Consider the following 18,328-nt stretch of genomic DNA (forward strand, 5'->3'; position numbering starts at 1 on the left):
CGGTCCTTAACAGAGCTAAAAGTCAGCTTGCACAGTGGAGCACAGGAGCAAACGGTCAACATTTTCATTCATTGACATGACAGGAAAGCAAGCAGCATACCGAAGCAGCTACCGTCATCTGTAGGTGTGGGCCAGCCACACCCAGGCGTTTTGGCTTTTTGAGACATGAAGAGAGGCGTGATGAGAGAGAGAGCAAAGGCAGACTAGAAGAACAAATGTGAACAAGAGTACAGATCGACAAGCCGGCCCGCAAATGTGAAAGTGGAGACGATGATCGCGCGAAGGAGACAATCATGGGAAGCGGTACGAGCTGGGAGGCGCCTTTGCTGACCTCGATTGGGACTGGGAAAGGTGCTGGGACGCACCGTCCTGATGAGGGCCGGAAGACGAGATGCGGCTTGAGGGTCGAACTGCCAGCGAGCTGCCTGGCCTCGAGGAAGAGGGCCCACCCTTGGCAGGAGAGGTTGAGGCAGCTGCATTATTGCCAACCCCTCCGATGCTCAGACGGCGGGCAGAGGCGGCATTGGAGCGGGGCGCAATCGTCGGTTTCTGCAGCGACGCGACGCTGAATGAATTGGATGCTCGTTTGTGTCCCGGGGTGTTGCTGAAGTCGACTGGCTTGCGCTCTTTCGTAGCTGGAGAGCTGGTCGTCGTCGAGGCACTCAGCGATGCGCGAGAGGTGCTCATCGCAGAAGCGGCACGCGTCCGGCTCGGCGACGTAGAAGCAGCGGCAGAAGCAGCGGCAGAAGAAGAAGCAGTTGGGGCTGCAGCTCCGGTACCTTGCCGGGCAGCCGAGGCCTTGTTCGCTCGAGGAGCGACTGAGGGAGCCTGGAGGCTCTTGAGCTGGCTTGCGCCCACCATCGAGTGGCGCTTGTGACCAGGCGTGTTGCTAAAGTCGACGGGCTTGCGAGCAAGCGCTGCGCCTTTTGATTCGCTGGAGGCCTGAGAGCCGTGGGAGGAGGCCCTAGCCGAAGATGAGGAGGCGGTGGTGGAGGTGGTGGGAGGCACTGCACCAGCTCCTCCCTGGCTCTGACGCGCAGCTGCGGCCTTGTTGAGACGGGGTGCCACGGTGGGCGCGGCAAGGCTGGCGGGACGAGGACCACTGGTCGACAGGCGCTTGTGGCCCGGGGTGGAGCTGAAGTCGACGGGCTTCCTCGTCTTGGTGGCCGTGGGTGACGAGTCGCTGGCGCCTGTGCGAGCAGCGGCAGCCTTGTTGAGCCGGGGTGCGACCGAGGGCCTCTGGAGGGAGCGGGGAAGCTTGACGTCGGTGCGGGGCAGGCCGCTGATGCCGACGTTGGCTGCAGCATCCTGACTCGCCGCATCGGTGCTCGGTGTCCGCTTTGGCGGATCCGGTAGCTTGATGCCCATTCTCAGGGCAGCAGCGCGCGAGAGACGGGGCTGCGCCGAGGCCTTCATCGTCGACGCAGGCAGGGGCCGTGCCCGGAAGACCTTGTTGCCGCCTGCTTCCGCCCCTGTCGCCGTGAGCGACATGGCCGCAAGCTTCGCCTGGACACTGGCATCGGTGTCGTTGGACCGGTCAATGACGATCTCCGACTGGAGCTCCAGAGGCTCGCCGTTGTGGGCATCGAACGCCTGGCCTGCCTCGTCGTAGACAATGTCCTCGTCCTCGCGGACGACAAAGCTGCCATCGCGGCCAACGGCAGCCACGGAGCCCGGTCGATCGGCGGTGCGCTGCTCGTCGGCCATCATGCTCGCTTCTGCATGGAGGGCGTCCAGCGCTTCAGACGAGGCCAGCTCTGGGAAACAGATGGCCAGCTGACGCTCCGCGGACCGCGGTGGAGAGCCGTAGAGGGCGCCTGCACCGTACTGGGCGCGCAAGCCAGTCTTGGCAATGGGCAGGCCATCGCTGTCGAGCGTCGGCTGCGCAGCCTGCGAATGGACCGCCGCGTCATCGTCTTCGTCGTAGTCGGGGCCCATCATGTCCCTCCACAGCTCCGCGGCCCGGTTCCTCTCGAGAACCATGACGTAGATGGGCCCGACGGTGAGCCTCTTGATCCACCGTGCCATGGCCGCCTCGTTTGCCTCTGCCGCGCCGGGCGCCTCGTTGTCAGCCACGTCGTCGTCGGCAGCCTCATCACGAAGAAACTCGTGGAGGAAGTCCTGGTCGTCGAGGGTCCACTCCTCGAGGCGCTCACTGAGAATCGAGAAGCCGTTGGACGTGATCTTGGACTGGATGGCCAGCCGGTGCGTCTTGGATGCCGAGCGCGCAAGGATCGCAATCGTGCGCGTCGGCTTCCTTTCGCCAGCCAGGCCTGCTGCTGCTGCTGCTGCTGCTGCTGCTGCTGCTGCTGCTGCCGAGGCTGTGCCTATTTCAGGCGCGCCAGGGAATGGAACACTTTGCTGTGTCATGTCGGCCTCCTCCTCTTCAAACAGGTCCGCCCTCCTTTCCCCGGAACAATATGCACGTCTGCTCGCTGCGCCCGTCTGGAGATCTGTTCGATCGGTCCTTTGTTTGTTCGCTCGTTCTGCGTTTGACGATGGCCAGCAGCGCGAGGCAGCGTGTACGGGCCCCGTTATGCACTCACACAAAGGGATCCATCCATCCAAAAATGGACGGTTAGAACACACCTTAATATTCCTTGCCAACATTAGCGCATAAATTCAGCTGCAAGCTACCCCCGTGTGAGAAGACGCGCAGAGAGAGCAAAGGGGAGGCGGGACACGATCACGTGCCGCGCTGTCTGCAGGAAGAGCCGAGGCAAACAATACAAGAATCGAGTTGAAGCAGATCAATAGCGATGTTCATGGAGTGGCGTCACCACGCCTTGGGCAAGCGCTGCCTAGGTGCCTAAACCTTCCACAGTCTTCGCAAGTCCTCAGACGAAACGTGGTCCGTGGGTGCAAACAGCAACATGGCCCGAGCAGCTTCTTCGCTTCGCCTATTTAAACAAGACGTGCTTTAAGATCAGGCCGCTTCTCCCACCTTCTATCATCCCTCCTCAGCCCAGTCGATGGCATTTGCCCCAACCTTTGCACGCCGATTTACATCTACAGCAGTGAGTACTCGGACTGCCTGCCCTTCTGGCACGCACCGGACTGCGCTCGCCCACTTCTTCCTGAAGTGATGAGGGAAGCATAATTAAGGGCACAGGGGAACAATGGTGCTGACCGCAATGGCCTCATCTAGCGCATCATGTCCAACGTTTTCTTCGACGTCACCAAGGACGGCTCGCCCCTCGGCCGCATCACCTTCAAGCTCTACGACGAGTGAGTTTTCTCGAGATTTTGTCTCCGTCGGCTCTCCTTTGTCCAGCATTGCACAGCCCAGCTGACATTCGGCAACCTCCACCCCATCATCATCACCACCACCACTACAGCGTCGTGCCCAAGACGACCAAGAACTTCCGTGAGCTCTGCACTGGCCAGCACGGCTTCGGCTACGAGGGCTCCTCGTTCCACCGCGTCATCCCCCAATTCATGCTCCAGGGTGGTGACTTCACCGCTGGCAACGGCACGGGCGGCAAGTCCATCTACGGCGCCAAGTGAGTTTTTCTTTCATTCTTCTTACTGCCTGTGAGTCGGCAGAGGACTGACAAGAACTGCCCAGGTTCGCCGACGAGAACTTCAACCTCAAGCACACCAAGCCCGGCCTCCTGTCGATGGCCAACGCTGGCCCCAACACCAACGGCTCGCAGTTCTTCATCACGACCGTCGTCACCAGCTGGCTCGACGGCAAGCACGTCGTCTTCGGCGAGGTCGTCGACGGTCTCGACATCGTCAAGGCCATCGAGGGCGAGGGCACCTCGAGCGGAAAGACGCGCTCCAGGATCACCATCGCCAAGAGCGGCACTGTTTAAACACATTTCCCGGACAGAATCGTCAACTCAAACCTACCTCTGTACTATGTGACTAGTTTGCGGTGGGGTATGAGTAAATGAGAAAAAGGGGAATCATTAGGAGGGCCAGAACAGATGAATTCAATTGAAACTCAAATGAGAAAAGCGAACCGCGTGATGATGAGGAGGAGGGGGTATGCCAAGCTCGCATCAATAGTACAGAGCTACGACGAGGTCTTCATAGTGACGATTCTTGTGTTGCCCTGGTATTTGATGCGGACGACCTTCTTGCCGTGTAGGCTAAAGACAGCCTTGAATGCGAGGTCGTCGCCCTGATCCTTGTGCTCCTGGCTTCCCGCCGCGGCCAGGCCGCTCCTCTCATAGGCTGGCCGACCAGTCTCGTCCCACCAGAGCTTGCCGTCGGCCTTGATCTCCTCGACTGGCTTCTCATGCGGCTCGCTCGAGCGGAGTAGCGCGCCTAGAACGTGGGCTGAGACGGCCGTCACGGCGGTCGGGGGCCCAGCATCGTACAGACTCGACAGACGCGCCGCCTCGGTAGAGGCGCTGCTGCCCGACGTGGCGTCGGTAATGGCCGAGGAAGCAATCGACTCGTCGCCCGCTGCCGTTGCCCGTCCACCTGCGGCTGCCCTGCTCTTGCACAGCGACACGTCATCAAGGATGGCGAGCGTGTCGAGAAAGCCGGCTGACTCGCAGTCGGGCGCGGCGAAACGGAGGTAGCTTCCAAAGGACTTCCAAATATTGGCTGTGATGCGTTCCAGCTCTTCGGTAGATTGGGGTCCAGCGTCGATCTTTTCGTGCAGCGGCACCGTCATTGCTGCTGCAGTCGTCGCTGCTGATGTTGCTCCTGCTTTGGCGTCTGGCGTCTCGGCCGCAGGGCGCTGAGCGGACGCCGCTGGGGCGTCGAGAACGTCATCACCACCTCCTTGCTGCATCAGATCATCGTCTTCGTCGTCGTCGTCGCCGTCATTTCCCCTTGGTACCCGGGAGGGATCGAGCCTGATTGTCTCGTCTCCGTCACCGCCCTCGTCGTCTTCTGTCGCTGCCACTGTCTCGCTCTCCTCATTTCTTTGCGGTGCACTGGCACTCGCGGTGGCAGGCGCAGCGATGGTCTCGTCGCCCACGTTGGCAGTCGCTGGAGTCTGTTGCCCTACCTCGTCTCTCGTCGACGCCTCAGCAGCTCTGGGCCTATTTCCAGCCTTGGTGTTGGCGCCTGCCTTCTTCTTTGCCTCGAGTCGTTGTCGCTTTAACCCACAGTCAGCCCTTGATTCTCATCAAAGCATGCCTTTCCCCTCATGGGACACTCACCCGCTCAGCGAGCTCCTCTCTTTGCTGCTCGAGCGCAAAGATCTCCATCTCCTCGACCTTGAGCTGCTCCTGGAGCCTCTTGTTCTCTCGAGCCTGGAATCCATCTCGATCGTCCTGCTGGCTGCCTGCGCTCGCCGCCTTTGCGGCTCGCTGGAGCTTGGCCACGGTGGCTTGTGCCTCGCTCGGGCTGGACAGCTTGGCAATGAGCGCCTCTGACTCAGCTAGGGAGGATTGGTGTTGTGCAACGGAGCGCTGGACCTCGGCATGGCGCTTCAGCAGCGTCTTGATGTGCTTGCGGGCGCGAGGCGCATTGTGGCTGTTGATGGAGAAAGGGACAGTACCGATGACTCCTCCTTGTCAGCTTTTCGTCGCACATGCACAGGATATATGCATCGCATTGTAATACCCACTAGTTGTCGAGGAGCTTTTGAGCGGCCTTGAGGAGCGTCCTGGCATCGAATGTGATGAGGCCCTTTGCTTCGGCCTCCTTTGCCTGCTTCTTGAGAGGCGTCGGCGGTACAAATTCCCGCGGCTCTGGCAAGCGAGGTGTGACGAGCGACGGGCCGCCCTCGCTGTCCTGCTGCTGCAAAGAAGCCCTCTCGTCCTCTTTTCTGCCTCCTCGTGGCTCGTTGAGGCGCGCACCCGGCGGGGGAGGATACCAGAAGAGGTTGTTTTCGAGCTGGTCGGCGTCGCGGATGTAGTCTTCCACCTCGAGGTGGTGCGTGTTGAGGATTGCCGCCGTGAACGGCTGGTAGTTGCGCTTCTGTCGCTGCCGCTCATGCAGCCCATTGATCGAGGCCAGTGTGGCCTGGAGCGCCGTCAGATGGCCTTCCATGGCTGGGCGGCACAGTGGGTGTGGTGTGGCTTGAGTCTCAACCAACACGATGGTGAAGCAGTTGGTTAGCGCTCCAGCTACACACATACCTTGTTTAATCGACGCGTCTGGTCGGTCTCGAGCCAAAATCAATCGAGCGAGAACAACATCGCCTCACGTGTCTCGCTCCTTCCACGACCCGCCTGAACGACGACGGCAGACTGTGACACACCACAGAACGAAGGCCCGAAGGCGGGGTGGATCCTCTTGTTATTTGCGCCACATGAACAGAAAGGGGTCGGGCATCCCGCAGCCATCGGGGTCCAGCGGGATCCCCAGGCGGGCACCGTCGCCCTCTTCGGCGGCGTTTGGCTCCTCGTCAGGCATTCCTCGGCGAGCACCATCGCCAGCCAATGCAGCGTTTTCGTCTGCCGCCGCAGGAAGCAATGGCGGTGTCGGCGCAGGCGGCGGTAGTAGTGGTAGCAGTGCAGGCGCAGCACCAGCAGGCATGACGCCCTCGAGGTCTGCAGGTCCCATGGGTGGCTACAGGCCCTCCTCGCGCGGACCGACATCCGATGCGGGCGACGCATCGTTCCGAAGCATCAACACGCCCTCCACGGCCAGCCGATTTGGATTCGCCAGTGCCAGCGGCAGCGGGCGGCCAAGCGTGGGAATGGCTGCATCTCATGGCCACAAGAGATCCAGCTCGGCAGCGGGCTTCACCGGCGACGAGTCTTCCCGTGAGTAGCGATCGGTGCTACTTTCCTTACAACTTTTTTTAAAGAGTAGAATGCTCACGATGAAAACCCAGTCGACGGCCCGCCCAAGCGACCGCTGCTGGCAGGCACAAATGGGGGTGCAACGACGCCCTCGCCCCGCTTCCCGGCCCCATCGCCAGCGCAGGACCGCGAAAAATTCGAGGCCGAGCTCGAGAAGCAGCGGCTGCTCGACGAAGCGCGCTACGCACAGCTCGAAAAAGAGAACCGGGGCCTAGCCAGAGAGATTGAGCGATTCCATGGCGAGCGTGCCAAGCTGCTCAAGCAATGGGACGAGAGCCAGGAGGAGATCACCGAAGAGCGGGATGCATTCAACGAGGACAGAAAGAGGCTTGAGGCCCTCGTCAAGCAGCTCAGCGCGTCAACCGGCGAGATGCAGCAGAAGCTCGACGCAGCCGAGACCCAGCGCGCCCAGGTATCCCAGAGCTCGCACAAGCAGACGACTGAGCTTGAGGCAAAGGCGGCCGAGCTTGCGTCTCAGCTGGCCATGGCGACGGCAGAGGCACAACGGGCCAACGAGAGCCAGCAACGGCTGCAGAGGGAGATGGAGCAGAGGGAGGCAGAATGGGCCGATGAAAAGGCCAGAACGAACTCTTCAACGGCTCAGCAACCCAGCGAGGACTCCAAGAAGCTCACTGAGCAGCTCTCAGGTGGGCACCTTCCCTCTCGTTTAGCCTTTGTGTCTCTTCATGCTGACACAGATTATTCCTCCACGCAGGACTAATGCAACATGTTCGAAAGCTCGAGGCGGAGAACGGAGGGCTCAAGGCAGACAACAAGCTGCTGAAGGGTCGTGTCGAGAGCATAGAGACACTCAAGGAACAGAAGCGAGACCTAGAGAACAAGGTTGGCGTTCTCGATGAGCTGAGGAGGAGGTGTGCAGAGGGTGAGACAAGGATTGCAAGCCTCGAAAAGGAGCGCGATGAATGGTGAGTCCTGCCAATGCTTGCGTCAGTCAACGATCCTGACCACAAATTTCCGATCACAGGACCCAACGGCTCAGCAATGGCGACCCCTCGTTGGTGGAATCGACGCATGCCTCCTACCTAGGCCTGACAAATGAACTTCCTGCCATCGAAGCGCCCTCGCCGTTGACTGTGAAGACACTGCCACGCTACATTTCGCTCTTGCAAGGCGCTGTCTCGGGCTTGTCAAAGCGATGCGAGGGCTTGAGTGAGCAGCTCTCGTCAGCGCGGAGCCGGTGCGATGATTCAGACGACCTCGTCGAGAAGCTGCGCCTGCGCATCAAGAGCGTCGAGGGACAGCTTGACGACGAACGGCTTGGCCGGCGCAAGGGCGAAAAAACAGCAGAGAACCTGAAACTCGAAGTCGACAGCTACAAGAGACTGCTGGTGAGTGGGACGCTGCTGCTGATATGGAAAGTGAATTGCTCACACATAGTATCGTACAGGAAACGTACCAGGAGGAAGCGAAGAATGCGTCCTCGCCTGCCCAGTACGATGGAGCGACGGCGGAGCGCATACAGATGCTCGATGCGCGTGTTGAGGAGCTCAGGGCAGAGGTCGAGGCATCAAACAAGGAGCTGGAGCAAATGCGCGCAAAGTCGCTAGACTCTGCAGGCGGGCTGTCCGCCTCGGAAGCGCGCAAGATGGAAGAGGAATTCGAGACGCGAGAGAAGGAGGCCGTCAAAGGTGAGCAGGAAGGTTTCTCTTCGCGGCCGGGCGGTGAGCTAAATTTGCGTGCCTTCAGCGCTTGGGGAGGAGAAAAGGAGAGCAGTCGAGCTTGAACAGGAGTGTACGCGCCTTGGTCAAGAGGTAGACAGTCTCTACCTGCGCGTAGGAAGGGGCGAATTCGATCAGTCAAAGCTGCGCTGTCTCGAGATGACGAACAATCCAGTTAGTCGAGATCGCGTCATTCGGAACACGACGCTCGATGCGCTCACGAAAGAGAATGAGGAGCTCGTCAAGCAGCTTGAAGAGGTCAGCAAGCGTGCAACCTCATCAGCGAGCGATGGCCAGGGTAGCGATGGGGCTGCTCCACCAGGACTCGTCCCTGTCCAAACGCTCGAGAACCACAAGGCCGAATATCAAAAGCTGGAGCAGGCTATGAAGGATCGAGACAAGGCATTCGCCCGCCTTAAAGAGGTATGTACCTCCTAAGACGCTATTCTGGGCCTCTGCGCTGACGCTGTGCCCTGTCCAACAGGCTTTTGGAGCCAAAGCCGCAGAGTACGTGGCGGCCGTCAAGGCGCTATTCGGGTACGACATGCACGTCGTATCACGCGGCAAGGTCAAGCTTCGCTCCGTCTATGCACGCTCGAGCCGAGGCACATCGCTGACCTTCAACTCAGAGGAGGGCGATGTTGGCAATATGCGCCTCATGGGTGAAGCCAGGCAGGGCATGGCCAATGTCAACCACCTGAGGAGTTATTGGCTGGGGGACGCACGGCAGAGCGTGCCCTGCTTCTTGGCGGCATTGCAACTTGAACTTTATGAAAGCACCACTCGGGCCATCAGGACTACCTGGGAGGCTACCGAAGAGTGATCCTGCGTCCTTATTGTTGTAGTAGTAGTAGTAGCAGTACCAATACAGCGGTTTTTGCCACGTCTGGTGGTCACCGTCATCATTCGGTCACGTGATTTGTGTTGAGGTGGAAATTTGGAGGAGCACGTCCGCCACTCACTCACCCCAGAGTGACCGATTAGAACTGCATCACCACATCGACGAATAGCGTAATGCCTCGAGCAGAAGCAGGGTCAGCGTGAGTCTCTCCTCATAGCTTCTCGGCCATCCGCTTTGCTAAGACTGACACTATGATGTTCGCCCCGACAGGAAAGCCATTGGCAATGCCATCAAGGCAAAGGGCCTGACGAAGCTGCGCTTCTACTGCCAGATCTGCCAAAAGGCGTGCCGGGACGAGAATGGGTACAAGTGCCACATTGAGTCGGAGGCGCACATGCGCCAGATGGCTGCCATCGGGCCAAATGCCGCCAAGACGATTGACAACTTCAGCAGGGAGTTCCAAGACGGCTTTGTGCAGCTCCTCAGTCGCAGGTGAGTTGGAGTGTGGATGTGGATGCCTGCACCTGTTCTCTTGGTACATGCGATGCGGCAACCAGAAGCTGATGAGGAGTGGGACTCGTGCAGATTTGGCACGAGGAGAATCAAGGCGAATCAGGTATACCAGGAGTACATTGCCGAGCGGCATCACACACACATGAATGCCACTAGATGGGTCTCGCTCTCGGAGTTTGTCAAGCACCTCGGGCGGGAGGGAATTGCACACGTCGAAGAGATGAACAACGGGAGCGAGTACGGCTGGTACATCTCATGGATCGACAATTCCCCCGCGGCGCTCAAGCGGCAGGATGCACTGCAGAAGATGGAGAGAGCCAAGGTGGACGAGGAGGGGCGAGCGAGGAAGTTCTTGAAGGAGCAGATCGAGAGGGCGAAGGAGGAGGAAGAGAGGAAGAAGAAGGCAAGCGAGAGCGAAGACAAGCCAACGGCTGAAGAGGGGCTGCAGAAGGGCGAGGAGAGGAAGCCGATCAAACTCGGCATTAGTTTGGGATCGTCCTCGTCCTTGACACCGTCTGCTGGTGCTGCATCAGCCTCTGGCTCAACTTCGACTGTACAGAAGCCAGTGACTACAGCGCCAACGGCCTCTCCGTCACCCTTCAAGCTCGGCAACAACCCTCTCAAAATGAAGGTCGACCCTTCCGCATCATCATCGTCTAAGCCCATCAATCCTCTCAAGATGGCCTCATCTTCGTCGACGTCCGCAAAATCCAGCAGCAGCAGCAGCAGCAGCAAGCCTCCCTCGCACGCGACGATGGCTGAGCGTATCATGCAGGAAGAGCAAGAGCGCAAGGACAAACGCAAACTCATGGGTCCTCAACCCAGTGCAAAGCGAATGCGACTGTAGTGCATGTCCCGCTCTCCATATTTCTCCCTTGCAATGTAACAACATCATCTCATCCTTCTCTCTCTGTGGGCAAGCAGCATTTGATTAGAGGTCTCTGTGGGTAAGGAGTGTGTGGATTATCACGAAGAAAGTGTGGAAGTAGAGTACTTAGTTCTGAAGTTGTGGTATCAAAGAGTGGTGTGATTGGACGGAAGGCTACTTCTCCTTCTCCTTTTCTTTCTCAGCTTGGTCGGCGCTGTGACCTCCACCGGCCGTCTTCTTCTTGGCAGCAGCGATGAGCTCCTGTGCGGCATCCTGGAATGCGGTGCAGATCTCCTGAGGCAAGCGCTTGTCCCTGAGAGACGCCGCGTCGTCGCAGGAAACGGCGAGGCTGAAGTCGTTTGCGTACGAGATCATGCCGATGGACAGGCTCGACTTGCCCGGGCTCGAGGGAGGAAGTACATGGTAACTGTAGGCCTGGTGCTGTCCAAAGGAGACCTCCTTGGCTGGACCGGGCACGTTGGTCGCGACGTGGTACTCGCGGTAGGTCGTCTCGAAAAACGACCTGCCCACGGGGTAATTGGGGACGAACCAAGCGCGATTCCTGGAGACAAGGCCAAACGACTGGTACCACCATCGAGGCCAGTAGGATCGCTTGATCCTGTTCATCTCGCGGTTAACCTGCTGCAGCTGCGTCTCAAACGAGGTTGTGGCAGGATCATGGAAGCGGAACCAGGCAATGGCGCCCGTCGTAAAGTTGGCCAGCTCCCAATTGCCCTGCGGGCGGACGCTGATTGGGACAAAGATGGCGACGCGCTTGTCCTTGACTGGGCCAGAGGCGGTTCGCTCGGCGGCGATGCGGAGCGCACGAGAAAGGACGGCGCAGGCGACATCATTGAGCGAGAGCTTCATTTTGTCCGTCGAGTAGGCTTCTCGGATAGCCTTTTGTTGACCATGACCACAATGTCAGTAGAACAGCAAGTGATGTGGGAAAGAAAGCCTATGACGCACCTTGATGTCTGCCATGGGAATACCGTCACTGTGGCAGTAGAGGCGATCTTTAACTCTGCCATTCTTTGTAGGGCTCGAAGATGACTTCGGGTAGTCGAAGGCCTTTCTGGGGCTGAAGTAGAGTCCTCGGCCTGTGTGCCAAAAGTGCTGTAACAAGCGAGGGAAGAAGAGGTGTCAGACTTGCTCGTCTATTGGACAGAAGGCTTTTTCCTCAATCAAGACCTACTTTGGTGGTACCCCAGAGCGTGGGCTTGATGTTCCGTTGTCCAGGCTTCTTCTGCTCGCCCGACCCCGTCTTGCGGTCAACACCGCGCTGGATCTCCTCGATGCTCTTGCCAGAGTCCATGGCACCCAGTGCCGCGTGGTAGCTCATGATCATGCCCTGGCCATCGCTGACACAGTGATGCACCTTGATCATGAGCGCGCTCTTTGCGCCTTCGCTCGTGTCCAACCCTCGGACGCAGAGAGCCTTCCACAGCGGCCTCGAGTAGTCAAAGTGCTCGCTGAGGAATTGGCCAGCCAGGTCGAAGAGAGCCTTGTCGCCGGAGCCCTTTGGGTTCTCGTCGAGCTCGACAATGTTGTCACGAACGTCGAAGCCATCGGCAAAGCGCCAACGAGCCGGCCTGAACCAGCCACCAGCCTTGATTGTCTTTGTGTACCTTGTTCTGCGACCCTGCTGGTCCGCTTCCGTTGGCTTCTTCTCGGCCTCACCCTTCTTGTGTGCCTTCTCCTTTTTGGCAGCCTCCGATGGTGACAGCTCGACTTTGTAGCGGTACTTTGGGTAAGAGTCGGCCAAGTGTTCAAAGAAGGAGGTGAGCGTCTCCGAATCGAGCTCGGTCTTGAAGAGGTAGATGGAGAAGCACGTTGTCTGATATGTGTCATTTTCCATCAGCAGCGCCAGGTTGTCGATGCCCGTAACAGGATACATTCGTCCTTTCCTGTCGAGCATCTGCTGCGTTTGGTCGCTGTGAACGGCAGCCGCGCCTACTCCAGCTCCTGCAGCAGCACCCGTTGCTGTCGCAGCAGCGGCTTTTGTTGTTGCACCATCTTCGGCCTCTTTGCTTTCGCTCTTCGCTGTCGCGGTTCTCTCCGTCTCACTTGCTCGTGCATCCGTAGCGCTCGCCATCAAAACCTCGCTCTGAGGAGGCGATGTCGTACCATTCTGGTCCGCAACTGGAGCCTGCTTCTTTGCCTTTTCCTTTTCCTCCACCTTGGCTTGACCTTGATCCGTCTCCCTTTTACTCGCTGCAACGACATCGTGCGTGCTTCTCGTCGAGTCCCGCTTGGGTTTCTTCTGGGTGGTCGAAGACCTCTTCGATGAACGTTCGCTCTCGCCGCCGGCTTTCCCACGCTGCGAGCCGACCTGCGATTGGCGAGCCGACCTGCGCTTCTCCTGAGCAGCCTCGCGTTCTTTTCGTTCAGCCTCGAACTTTTCCCGAATTGCCGCGCCCTGCTCGGCGGCCGTTCCACGTCCATGAGTTGGCTTCGACATGATGATTCTGCTGCTCTTGCAGAGTTGACGTAGGGGAAAAGTGGGGACAGGAAAGAGACCAGGGAGTGCAAGGTTCAGCGAACCCTCTGGGCTTATATGGTTCCTAGCGCGCGGAAGACCGGATCGGGTCACTGCATCCGCACCTGGAAAAGTTTCTTTTCAAAGATTTTTTTGGCGATCTATCGCGAACCTACCTACCTTTCACAGGCTCCGGTTCACATCTCGTCTTCGTTGCTGAGCAATTGATGAAAGAAGGACCGAATAGCACTTTATTCGGTGGCATGGAGATGCTCTCACTGTGCATGCACCTTAGCAAAAGGGGGTTTCTCTAAGAGTGGTGGAGCTGACCCCTGTCCGATTGTACCGCTCAGCCACAAATGAAAAGAATGATCTGCTCTTCTCCGTGTGGAGGTGAGACGCAGGCCCACTCGGTATGTCTGTCTCATCCTTGGCTTGGGCCACTACTTTCTTGGCCATGGAAGATGGCACACATCCTGATAGAGCATTATTGTTACTTCAGTAAACTGTAGTGGGCTGGTAAGCGCCTTGCTGCTGTAGAGTCAAGTCTCTCTCGACCATTCTGGGTCAGGTGACATGGGATCGTGTTGTCCCAAGTGCGCACGGACCGTTGGTCTCATCTCACTACCGCTAAGGAGCCTTCTGAACCCTAATGTATTCCACGATCAGCTCACCAAGAAGAGCTCTCCCGTCATGTTCTCGCAATCACCTCAAAGAGCCAAGACAAGGTTGCCTCGTCTCTTTGTCACAAGCCAATTCACCAGAGGCACTTCGCAGCTGTTCCCGACACCGGCCCTTTCCCGAAGAAGGACGTTGACTTCTTCAGCGCCTTCAGCCGTGCCGTAGAGATGTGCAAGGTGATTGAACGTGACCCTGGCGAGTTTCTACAGTCCTACGTGGCCGACGATGTCCACTGGACTGTATCGGGACCATTTAAGAAGACGCACCCTTTGGCAGGCGTTTATAATTCAAGGGAGGAGTTCAAACAGAACACCTTCGTACCTCTTTCCGGTAGATTCGACGGCGGTCTGAAGCTTCGAGTAGGTGAGTAGCTTTTAGTTGGTAAGGCATGAACTAGCTAACGACGTCTCTTGGTAAGTCGACGTCATTTCTCAATTCCCGAGCAGACCAGGCGACCCTGTCAAAGTATGTATAGAACTCGAAGGTGTGGCAACTCTCAAGAAGGGCCAGAACGAATGGCGTAATTATTACAGGTGAGTAGCCCCGAGGACTTGATTTGCCGCTTCGTACGTTCCTCTGATATGAAGAGCTTGCAATTAGCTGGGTCATGCACTTCAAGGAGGAGAAGGCCGTCACTGTCCGTGCTTGTGAGTTATCTGGATCATCTGCGACTTAGGGACCGTGCGGTTGATCATGATTGGCAGACCTAGACAGCGCCATTGTCAATGAGGCAATGGCTGACTAGATCTCATCTTGCTCGATCCTTGCCGCTCATTGGCTCAATGTGACAACATCTGTGGTCCGCGGCTGACGCCAACACGATGACTGTGATTGAGCGCTTCCGACGCAGCGAAATGCTGAGGTTCTTTGCATACGAGTCTAGGGATATACGCCCACACCATCAAAAGTGCCGATTGATGAGACCCAAAGTTGATTTCGCCTTGATCAAATGGCCGGTTGATCCGATAGCATCGTTCGCCCGACGGGCCAAGCGGCCGGCAAAATCCTTTTCCTCACCGGCCACACCTTTGTATCTCCTAGTGCGAGTCACCTGAACCTGTGCAAGCCACCCTGCCCCAGAGCTTTTAAGAGGAGCGTCAGACTCGCTTGATGCATCCACCTCGCCGTGCCAGAAGATCAAAGTAGCTCCCTTTCTAGGCTTCTCGTCGGACTTTGCCCGTTACACAGACAGCCGAAAAGGCCGCCTCCTCGACGCGACGTTGAATTTTGACTTCGCCATCGGTCCATCCCCGGTCCATCTGCTGCCTCGTCACTTCCTCGCCGCTCCGTGCTCCAAGGTCTGTGTCGCCTCACTCCGCCAGGCCCATACAGAAAAGACATTTAAAAACCAATCCCTGCGTTGCACTCAGCATTCTGGCCCAGCGCTTGCCCCCACTCGGAAAGCCTGCACCACTTGGCACCCTTCTACCGGCCGGCCCGGCCTTTGTTCGCGAGCGCAAACGAGCCACAGGACTTTCTTCTTTTTTAGGCCCAATTTTTATCCTAGTCTCGTTAGTCACCCAACGAGCCAGCCGCTCGGCCGTCCGTCCCCCCGCCTTTTCCTTTTATTTTCCTTACGTCCACTAAATGTTCGGTCCGTCAACCTTGCGTCTTGCGTCGCGCAACGTCGCTTCTCCCTCTCTTCGATCTACTTCGACTTCGGCCGTACACGCACCCACCGGTACTTGCTCTGGCCACCGTCTGCTCTCTACCGCTGCACCTGCCGCCAGACGACCGCAGGTTCCCTCGAGAATCCGCTCACCGGCCGCAGTCGTTCCTCCAGTCTCGCCTGCACGTACGTCCGCGCTCTTCATCCGAGGCTTCTCGAGCACGATGGCGTCACAAAAGATCAAGGTTTCCGGCTCCGTCGTCGAGATGGACGGCGACGAGATGACCCGGATCATCTGGCAGAAGATCCGAGACGAGATGATCCTGCCCTTTGTCGACATTGACATCAAGTACTACGACCTCAGCATCACCAACCGAGACAAGACCGAGGACCGTGTTACCGTCGAGGCGGCCGAGGCTATCAGAAAATACAAGGTCGGCATCAAGTGCGCCACCATCACGCCGGACGAGGCGCGCGTGGAAGAGTTCAAGCTCAAGAAGATGTGGTTGAGCCCCAACGGCACGATCCGTAACATTCTCGGCGGTACCGTCTTCCGCGAGCCCATTGTTCTGGACAAGATTCCCCGGCCAGTGCCTGGCTGGACGAAGCCGATCTGCATTGGCAGGCACGCCTTTGGAGACCAGTACCGGTGCCAGAACTTTGCCGTCGACAAGGCGGGCAAGTTCACGATGCAATTCACTCCCGAGGACGGCTCCGAGCCCATCAAGTGGGACATCTTCAACTTCCCCAAGGACGGAGGCGTGGGTATGGGCATGTACAACACGACCGAGTCCATCACTGGCTTTGCGCACGCATCCTTCAAGATGGCCCTCGAGAAGAACATGCCCCTATACATGTCGACTAAGAACACCATCCTCAAGGCGTACGACGGCAAGTTCAAGGACATCTTCCAGGACGTGTACGAAAAGGAAGGGTACAAGAAGCAGTTCGAGGCAAAGGGTCTCTGGTACGAGCACCGTCTCATCGACGACATGGTCGCCCAGGCCATCAAAGGCGAAGGCGGCTTCGTCTGGGCCACCAAGAACTACGACGGCGACGTGCAGTCGGACATTGTTGCCCAGGGCTTCGGCTCGCTGGGCATGATGACGTCGGAGCTCATCACCCCTGATGGCCAAATCTTGGAAGCTGAGGCGGCACACGGCACCGTGACGCGGCACTTCCGCGAACACCAAAAGGGACGCGAGACTTCGACCAACTCGGTCGCATCCATCTACGCCTGGACTCGGGGCCTGCTCTTCAGGGGCAAGCTCGACGGCAACGAGGAGCTTCAGACATTTGCCCGCGAGCTCGAAAACAGCTGCGTGGAGGCTATTGACAAGGACGGCATCATGACGAAGGACCTCGCCCTGGCTATCCACGGCAAGAACATGAAGAGGGAGCACTATGTCCTCACGACCGAGTTCCTCGACCACGTCAGGGATAGTCTCAAGAAAAAGCTCGCTTCGCAGGGCATCGCCGCTGGCAAACTCTAGATGTTCTTGGTGTGTTGTCTGTTATTACCGTAAAAAAAAAAACCATTCCTGCCCTCGTTTATTCTATAAAGATGCACCTGTCTGCGTCGCTCAGAAACACTGCTTCGCAGCCAGGTTATGTCTAGGGAATGATTGTGTCATTAGTCGTTGAGTGAATAAGTGCAAAATGCAAGGAATTACAGCCGATAGGTAAATTTTTTATGGGGAGGGAATGGCAATCTATGCTTTTGCAACTTCGGCCTCGTCCCTTTCCGCATCCTTTCTCGCCAACTCAGCTTCTCTGAGCTTCTTCTCGGCCACCCTCTTCATCTTGAAGTAGTCCTTGTGCAGGCCACACTCCGTCTTTCCACCCTTGTCCTTCCACCTTCCGCTGCGCTCGCCACCGTCAGCGCCCGGCATGCTGGTGCTATGCCAGTCGCCGATGCTCTTGAAGCCCATGTCGAGCAGCTCGTTGTACGGCACAGCGTTGGTCTTGACGTAGGAGTCCACCTGTCCGAAGCTCCAGTTGAGGAAAGGGTTAACCTTGACCAGGCCCGTCTCGTCGACCTCGACGGCCTGCAGGTCCGACCGGTCAGCGCCTTGCGACTTGCGGCGGCCGGTGAAGACAGCCTTTACGCCCAGCTCCTCGTAGGCGCGGCGCGCGGGCTCGACTTTGACAAGGTAGTCGTACGTCTCCTCGTCCTTCTCCCACAGCTGGGGGCCCCATTGCCGCTCAAACGTCGCCACGTCAGGGCTGCCCTTTGGCGTGTAGACGTGCATTGGCGCATCGTAGTGCCGCGCAGCGCGCTGTGCCAGGTCCGTCGTCTGGGGAAAGTGGTAGAGAGTGTCGATGAAGATGAGGGGCACGAGGTGGTGCGAGGTGGTGAGGCCTGCCTTGGCGGCGCGCTGCGCGCTGATGCGGCTCACTTGGTCCATCGTCACGCAGCCCGTAACGCCAAAGGCCGTCGTCTGGTACAGGCCGGGCAGATTGTCGATGGCCCATTCGAGAATTTGCTCGGGCGTTGCTTCGCGTAGCTGCTCGTTGATCGACGGCAGCGAAGCAATCACCTGCTGGATCCGAGCGTCGTCCGACAATGTCTGTGGCGGCACGTCCACTTGCTGAATACCTTGCGGTAGTGCCGACGTTGATGCAATCTGAGCTGCTGCCATGGCGGAGATCCTTCTATATGCTCTACGAGGGTCTGCTCTATGATGAGAAACAGCTGTGGAGTGGATGTCAAGAGGTGGATCCCTTCATCTCTTTTAATGTTTTTGTTTCCCCTCCTTGTTCGCTGCCCCCTCTCCCGTATGGGCTTACGGCCTTTGGGTTTCTTCTTCCCTCGATCATTTCTTCCGCGTTCGGGCGTAGGCAGGGCGCCCAATGGAATTTGCAAATCCAGTGGCGACAGCTCAGTTCCAAATTGCGTGATCACGGCTGGTCATAGTGGAGTTGATTTCACGTGACCTTCT

The 18,328-nt window shown here is 58.0% G+C and overlaps 8 protein-coding genes across 8 annotated transcripts; 5 read left to right on the top strand and 3 right to left on the bottom strand.

The window, feature by feature from the left end:
• Nucleotides 1–63: 63 nt before the first annotated feature.
• On the bottom strand, nt 64–2,585 carry FA10DRAFT_265158 (hypothetical protein). Its single transcript, XM_025520948.1, has one exon. The coding sequence runs from the start codon at nt 2,368–2,370 to the stop codon at nt 292–294; it is 2,079 nt and encodes a 692-aa protein (XP_025378486.1). The 5' UTR covers nt 2,371–2,585; the 3' UTR covers nt 64–291.
• Nucleotides 2,586–2,777: 192 nt separating this feature from the next.
• FA10DRAFT_274425 (putative CPR1-cyclophilin) lies at nt 2,778–4,504 on the top strand (the record flags this gene model as incomplete). Its single annotated transcript, XM_025523218.1, has 5 exons — nt 2,778–3,017; nt 3,149–3,228; nt 3,339–3,503; nt 3,569–3,812; nt 4,460–4,504. Exons 1-5 carry the CDS (start codon nt 2,973–2,975, stop codon nt 4,502–4,504), a joined length of 579 nt encoding a protein of 192 aa, XP_025378487.1. The 5' UTR covers nt 2,778–2,972.
• A 1,644-nt stretch (nt 4,505–6,148) lies between these two features.
• Nucleotides 6,149–9,269, top strand: FA10DRAFT_265161 (hypothetical protein). Its single transcript, XM_025520949.1, has 7 exons — nt 6,149–6,677; nt 6,749–7,363; nt 7,432–7,642; nt 7,702–8,065; nt 8,125–8,365; nt 8,424–8,818; nt 8,880–9,269. Exons 1-7 carry the CDS (start codon nt 6,221–6,223, stop codon nt 9,216–9,218), a joined length of 2,622 nt encoding a protein of 873 aa, XP_025378488.1. The 5' UTR covers nt 6,149–6,220; the 3' UTR covers nt 9,219–9,269.
• Nucleotides 9,270–9,405: 136 nt separating this feature from the next.
• Nucleotides 9,406–10,596, top strand: FA10DRAFT_249484 (hypothetical protein; the record flags this gene model as incomplete). Its single annotated transcript, XM_025519537.1, has 3 exons — nt 9,406–9,435; nt 9,507–9,728; nt 9,822–10,596. Exons 1-3 carry the CDS (start codon nt 9,410–9,412, stop codon nt 10,594–10,596), a joined length of 1,023 nt encoding a protein of 340 aa, XP_025378489.1. The 5' UTR covers nt 9,406–9,409.
• An 8-nt stretch (nt 10,597–10,604) lies between these two features.
• FA10DRAFT_265162 (hypothetical protein) lies at nt 10,605–13,135 on the bottom strand. The gene is made up of 3 exons (XM_025520950.1): nt 11,813–13,135; nt 11,587–11,733; nt 10,605–11,517 (listed from the first exon to the last, which is right to left on the bottom strand). Exons 1-3 carry the CDS (start codon nt 13,076–13,078, stop codon nt 10,792–10,794), a joined length of 2,139 nt encoding a protein of 712 aa, XP_025378490.1. The 5' UTR covers nt 13,079–13,135; the 3' UTR covers nt 10,605–10,791.
• An 809-nt stretch (nt 13,136–13,944) lies between these two features.
• On the top strand, nt 13,945–14,522 carry FA10DRAFT_284237 (hypothetical protein; the record flags this gene model as incomplete). The annotated part of the gene is made up of 4 exons (XM_025523903.1): nt 13,945–14,140; nt 14,196–14,310; nt 14,378–14,424; nt 14,482–14,522. The coding sequence occupies 4 exons, from the start codon at nt 13,945–13,947 to the stop codon at nt 14,520–14,522; spliced, it is 399 nt and encodes a 132-aa protein (XP_025378491.1).
• Nucleotides 14,523–15,610: 1,088 nt separating this feature from the next.
• FA10DRAFT_284238 (isocitrate dehydrogenase NADP-dependent) lies at nt 15,611–16,879 on the top strand (the record flags this gene model as incomplete). The annotated part of the gene is made up of 1 exon (XM_025523904.1): nt 15,611–16,879. One exon carries the CDS (start codon nt 15,611–15,613, stop codon nt 16,877–16,879), a length of 1,269 nt encoding a protein of 422 aa, XP_025378492.1.
• Nucleotides 16,880–17,098: 219 nt separating this feature from the next.
• FA10DRAFT_271184 (putative MET16-3`-phosphoadenylylsulfate reductase) lies at nt 17,099–18,206 on the bottom strand (the record flags this gene model as incomplete). Its single annotated transcript, XM_025523093.1, has 2 exons — nt 17,099–17,977; nt 18,177–18,206. 2 exons carry the CDS (start codon nt 18,204–18,206, stop codon nt 17,099–17,101), a joined length of 909 nt encoding a protein of 302 aa, XP_025378493.1.
• Nucleotides 18,207–18,328: the final 122 nt, after the last annotated feature.

Source organism: Acaromyces ingoldii (assembly GCF_003144295.1).
Source record: "Acaromyces ingoldii strain MCA 4198 unplaced genomic scaffold FA10scaffold_2, whole genome shotgun sequence".
In the NCBI taxonomy this organism is placed as follows: Eukaryota; Fungi; Basidiomycota; class Exobasidiomycetes; order Exobasidiales; family Cryptobasidiaceae; genus Acaromyces; species Acaromyces ingoldii.

Bases quoted from the DNA above. Each gene is read 5' to 3' on its own strand.
- FA10DRAFT_265158 (XM_025520948.1), bottom strand. From the start codon at position 2,370: ATGACACAGCAAAGTGTTCCATTCCCTGGCGCGCCTGAAATAGGCACA.
- FA10DRAFT_265161 (XM_025520949.1), top strand. From the start codon at position 6,221: ATGAACAGAAAGGGGTCGGGCATCCCGCAGCCATCGGGGTCCAGCGGG. The intron at 7,364-7,431 runs GTGGGCACCTTC...TCCTCCACGCAG, and splicing joins GCTCACTGAGCAGCTCTCAG to GACTAATGCAACATGTTCGA. The intron at 8,819-8,879 runs GTATGTACCTCC...CCTGTCCAACAG, and splicing joins CATTCGCCCGCCTTAAAGAG to GCTTTTGGAGCCAAAGCCGC.
- FA10DRAFT_265162 (XM_025520950.1), bottom strand. From the start codon at position 13,078: ATGTCGAAGCCAACTCATGGACGTGGAACGGCCGCCGAGCAGGGCGCG. The intron at 11,734-11,812 runs GTAGGTCTTGAT...CGCTTGTTACAG, and splicing joins CGCTCTGGGGTACCACCAAA to CACTTTTGGCACACAGGCCG. The intron at 11,518-11,586 runs GTGCGTCATAGG...GGTCAACAAAAG, and splicing joins TTCCCATGGCAGACATCAAG to GCTATCCGAGAAGCCTACTC.